Source organism: Cariama cristata, unplaced genomic scaffold (genome assembly GCF_000690535.1).
Source record: "Cariama cristata isolate BGI_N322 unplaced genomic scaffold, ASM69053v1 scaffold3908, whole genome shotgun sequence".
In the NCBI taxonomy this organism is placed as follows: Eukaryota; Metazoa; Chordata; class Aves; order Cariamiformes; family Cariamidae; genus Cariama; species Cariama cristata.
In genome coordinates this window covers 1-5,563 of record NW_009632666.1, presented here as the reverse complement: position 1 = coordinate 5,563, position 5,563 = coordinate 1, and the positions used below count along the sequence as shown (strand labels likewise).

Here is a 5,563-nt window from a genome sequence, read left to right as displayed (position 1 = left end):
GGTGGCAGCAGCAGCTGCCCAGCTGCTGGGGGCTGCGGCCTGCGGCCTGCAATCCCTGACCGTCATCGGGACAGTCAGTATTGGTTTTGTATACTTTTCCTTTTATTGCCATTATTAGTAATTAAAGTAGTTTTAATTTCAAATTCCTAAGTCTGTCTCCATTGCCTCCATCCTTTCCCCTCCCAGGGGGAGCGAGGGAGTTAACAGAGAGCATCTGCCGCCCGTTTTAAGAGCCGGCTCAGCCTTAAACGGTGACACAGTTACACTGATAAGAAGGCTACTCAGATCAGTATAACATTCTTTTTCCCTTTTACTAGTTTAAAAACACTAGCGCATGGATGGGAGGTTGTAGTTTCTTACATCAGTGTTGGTAGTTACCATGCTTTTTGCTGTACCAAAAAGTTCCTTTCAATGCTTTCTTACTTTCCATTAGTAACGAAAAGCAATATGGAGTCATACGTGGCTTCTGGTTCTGCCTTGTCAGTATAAATAAAAACTTCAAACTATCCTGCAACTTAAAAAGTGATTATGCACATGCTGATACATGGTGAAATAAAGCAAATAGAACAGCAATGGGTCAACAAGGGAGGTGTATTTCTTAGACTTCACATATGATATGTAAAAGACAAATCACAAACGTGAAGCCAATTCCTCCAAGACAGTTTTTCAAATTTTAAACAACTATTTCTAAAATATTTCATGTTACTCATGGAGTATGCAAAATAATCTGCTTAACTGTTCTGCATGCAATCTTAGAAGTCTGCATTTGAAAGCGATTTCTCTAAATAACTCTAAAGAACACAGTCTTGATTTTCTGCTTGAATTACAACAGAGCCAAACCCAGAAAATAAATTTGTTTAAATATAAAGGTTATAGCTTAGTAAGATAAAAAAGTAAAGAATTATGTGCTTATCTACTTATATACATACACTGTGTACTATAAATCTCTTCTAACATTGCACAGTGACATGTTTGTAGTTAGGAATCCAATGTGAGTGCCAGTGTTTCAAAAGCTTCACAGGCTTAAATTACCTCATACTACGTTTGCCAGCAGAGGGAGCCAATTTTATTCACTAAACATAAGAGAAAACAAGATTTTGTTTTTAACAGGAACGTTCCTGGTCTTTCTACATTTATCAAGTCAGAAAAGGATAAAAAATAATAATTTTTTACTGACATCTGTACAGAATGATTTTGAAGGTCTCTATGATCCGTATGGCCTTTTAAAGTAACCTGAGTTTACAGAAGAGAGTAAGAATAAATTTTGAAAGCCAAATTCCTTATACATTTCTTATCCTTTTGTTAATAATTCGTTCCTTCATTTATTCAATTATTTTAGACAGTAACAAACAGCTATGCTAATGACTTTTGGTAGACAGCGTACATGAAGCATGAACTCAAAGCAGCTTACCTTGTGACATTTAAAGCTATTATGCTTGTAATAGGTCTGCTTTTTGGTCCAGGAGGAGGATGGAAAATCTGTTGTTCTTTATTAGTTGTAACAGCCTTAGATTTTTCAGTTACATAAGGGTCAGCAGAATGGCTTGGGTAAGGATCAAATGTGCCTCCTTTCATGCCCCCTGACTGAAAAAAAAAAAAAAAAAAACACCAAAATTTTCTGAAGTGCCAATCTACAATATAATTGAGTTCATTAAAATATTTTTCATGCAAAAGCAAGTAGGAATACTGAATAGCAGACTGCATCATATTATATAAAAAAACAAAAAAGAAATATTCTTTCAATTTGCAGTGGAAACTTCAAGGAAAAACTTAGTCATTATTTTGATGAATTCTTAGTTTTAAATGTTCTTTCATAAGGCTGGATTTTGAGGAAATGATCTTTAAAATGTAATAGAAAAATTAAAAATGTAACTCACTAAAATGAGCTGTGTTGTGGAAAAAAAGGGAATTATTGGTTTACTAGTATACCTCCATGTCCAGTACTGGTGTAGGAATTGTTACATACAGCAGGGCTTGGGCATTGCTATCAATACGCTTTCTGACACATAGGATTGAATACAGCATTGGCTTCTCCTGCAACATTATGTCCAGTAGTACTACAAGAGTGGCAAATTTTAGTTAAAAAACACACAGAGTCCTGATTAATTCTTTGCAATCCCCTAGTACAGCTAAACCCCACAGTCTGCTGAGGCTGCATTCCTGAAAAGTGCAGCAATAAGCAATTCAATCAACAATAAAGCAATTTTTCCCGTAAGAATTTATATAGCAGAGAGGGAAAGCATGCAGTAGCTTGGGAAGTACACAAAATTTAAATACATGGGGAAGGCATCTATGGTGTGAAGGATGGGGAGCCAGGAGCAGGAGCACCAGCATTGTCAGCCAGATGAGGTCCTGACCTTCTAGCAGCTAACATTTCTGAACAGATTTCCATTCTGAAAGATCTCAGCTGCCTCATCTACGAGGCCAAACACCCAATGCAATTACTCGTGTATAAGCATTTTTGCTGTCTCTTTCTGAATGGTTTTATTTTCCTTGCTATCTTCATCTTCCTCAAATGAATCAATGTCAGTCAAATAAGTCAAGGGTGAAGGATATAATAATAGGAAAACATGGTTAGCAAAGCACAGTATTAAATGACTGACAATGGAACTCCAACATGAAGAGCTGAAAACTGACAGATTAAGGGATGTTACTGTATTACGTATATGGAGTCATTTGAGAGAGAGAGATTTATGCACCTTTAACCCATTTCAAAGTGAAATTAAGGTTTAGCCTAAGATAAATGTCATAAATTTAGTATCTCATCTCAAAAAAACATCTCAAGATGGAATGCTTTACAGAATGGAAAAACATCCATTTAGATTTCAAGAAATAATGGCACTAAGCAACCAGAACTCATGAACTATGTTCCTGTATATCCTTCATACTGACTCCAGGCTTTATTTCTTATGCACTCTATGCCCTTCCATGTATATTTATTCCCATCATTTTCCTCCTTTTCTCCTAACTAATGAAGAGTTGGCAAATCCTAAAGCAGATTCCAAATTTCTGTCTGCTGATGGACAAGCAACAGATAACTCCTGAGTTTGTTCTGCAGCCTTTCCTTGAGCAGAGGGATTAACCTGAGTTTTTCTGCTCCTTCCAGCTATCCATTCCCATGACGCTTCTAGGAATCATCTTTTAGATGTTTGTCTATATAGGCTGAGAATAATTAGCAGGTTCAAAAATGATACAAATGACTAACAGAGTCCAAAATAGGAGAGCATTTCATTTTGCTACAGTAACCTAGTCTGACTGTCATTTATTGTGTACCCTTCTGCTTTGTATCTTTTTGTGGTGTGTGTAGTCAATTAATTGTATGTTAACAGCACTATGCTGATTTCAGAGAAACGCTTTTTAGCTTACTTGAAACTGGTTAGCAGTTGTTGTTGGGTCAAACAAGATTTCATTGTTTTGTAAATTGAAAACAGAGTAAATGGGATAAGATCTTTTGCAAGAAAAATAAGAAATTAATAGCAAACCCAAATATTTATTTCTATCTTATGTACTGCAAGCAAAGCTTTTAACAGGAAATATCTGAATATTTATCTTTTGTCTCCAGTAGCTATAAGACAAACTAACCTTTTTAGCAGGAGAACTGGGTTTGAAAGCTGGTGCAATTGGCTTCTTTGGAGGTGGTTTCTTCACGGGTGGCAAAGGTTTGTCATTAAAATAGGGATTCATGTCAAAATACTCCTGGGGATGTAGATTTAACTTGAAAGGCCCTCCTTTAAACAACCGTTTATGTTCCTCTCGCGCTTTCTGTAAAACAAATAGTTTGAAAGAAACAATCTTGAGGATTTTTTCTGTATGTTATCCTAAGAGAAAAGTGGAAAGCATTTAAGTTTAGCCTTGGAGAATATTCACTCTAATTTTCTTTGCTCTTGTTTGATGATAGAGGTATTTTATGTACCCACCACATATAATGGAACATAGATTCATTGACCAGGAAGCACAACAATCACTATGAAATTACAGTAGGAAAATGTCAGGAAAAGCACTGTGCATTTAAGATGTGTCTAACAGTATTGTATACCTGTATCTTGGGCATACATACATGCTTGAAAATTCTGCCTGTATGCATCCCAGCTGCTCACACTTCTGAACCCTGGCCACTATGTTTCCCAGATTCTGAGCACCTTACTAAGCTGAGCTTCTCTAGGAGTTGGTTCTTTGTACCATCGGAGATGTTGACTATTCTTCCCAGATTCCATTTTAAAATAAAACAGGTTAAAACGTTACAAAAAATTGAAAGACAAGCATAAAATGTACTATCAGTAATACAGTATCACCTGGTAATTCATGCTAATGTCTCAGGGCAAATTCCTTTTTTTCTATCCAGTGGAAATAATCCCACCTCCCTCTTTTCTCTGTTCTCATTTTCTGCACTGAATGCTTAGTTTTGACTCTGAATTTGTCTCAACTGCAGGAAGCTGAATTGTTTCTTCTAAACTGGTTCTTACTCTAAACCAAAAAATGTCCTCCTGCTGCCATTTTTCACTACATATGATGAAAATATACAGGATAACTAAAATCAGTGCAATCAAATATATGAGTTTTCTTAAATTTATGCACTTCCATGAAGAAAGGAACAGGGCTTTTTATATAGCATCTAGGATAATGAGTCTAACAACGACATAGAAGTATTATTGTTCTTGCTGTCAGCGTTGTTTGGTCATTATTGCATTGTAGCTTCAGATCTCCAAATAAAAAATTAAGGTCAAATCCTGAATGGTAGAACTCGTGTGGGATACTGCCAGATGTCTCAATGAAAAAATAATAAATGAACAATACCTAAATCTTTTTTATACAGGATGGTCATTAATTAATTTGTTTTCCTTCCTCCACTTTGTAAATAAACACTAGTGATTTCAGGCTAAAGGAAACACTGTATACTGAAATTGATGATGATGATGATGATGATGAAGATGAAGATGACAAGGTTGAGTGCCTATGGGTAAAGATCAGGGGGAAGGTCAGCAGGGCGGACATTACAGTGGGAGTGTGTTATAGACCACCCAACCAGGATGAACAGGCAGATGATGCATTCTACAAGAGGCTGTCAGAAGTCTCACGGTTGCCAGCCCTTGTACTTGTGGGCGACTTCAACTTACCAGATATCTGCTGGAAATACAACGCAGCAGAGAGGAAGCAGTCTAGGAGGTTCCTAGAGGGTATGGAAAAGAACTTCCTAACACAACTGGTAAATGTGCCAACTAGAGGAGATGCCCTGCTAGACCTGTTGTTTGTGAACAGAGAGGGAATAGTGGGTGATGTGATGGTCAGTGGTATCTTGGGTATAGTGACCACGAAATGTTAGAGTTTTCAATAGTGGGTGAAGTAAGGAGGGCCACTAGAGAACTTCCACCTTGGACTTCCAGCAGGCAGACTTTAGCCTGTTCAGGAGATTGATTGCCAGAGTCCCCTGGGAGACAGTCCTGAAGGGGAAAGAAGTCCAGGAAGGCTGGATATGCTTTAAAAAGGAATTGCTAAATATTGAGGAACAGGTGATCCCCATGTATAGAAAGACAAGCTGTCAGGGAAAAAGATTGGCCTGGTTAAA

The 5,563-nt window shown here is 37.2% G+C and overlaps 1 protein-coding gene across 1 annotated transcript in view; it reads right to left on the bottom strand.

Annotated features, from left to right (window-relative positions):
- Nucleotides 1-3,762, bottom strand: part of LOC104166489 (chromosome unknown open reading frame, human C4orf47) — a gene marked incomplete at its 5' end in the record, with an annotated part of 4,976 nt that extends 1,214 nt beyond the window's left edge. The window contains 2 exons of the mRNA XM_009706433.1: nucleotides 1,412-1,584; nucleotides 3,583-3,762. Coding sequence (XP_009704735.1) covers nucleotides 1,412-1,584; nucleotides 3,583-3,762 — 353 coding nt within the window. The remainder of the gene's footprint in view (nucleotides 1-1,411; nucleotides 1,585-3,582) is intronic.
- Between the last annotated feature and the right edge of the window lie 1,801 nt (nucleotides 3,763-5,563).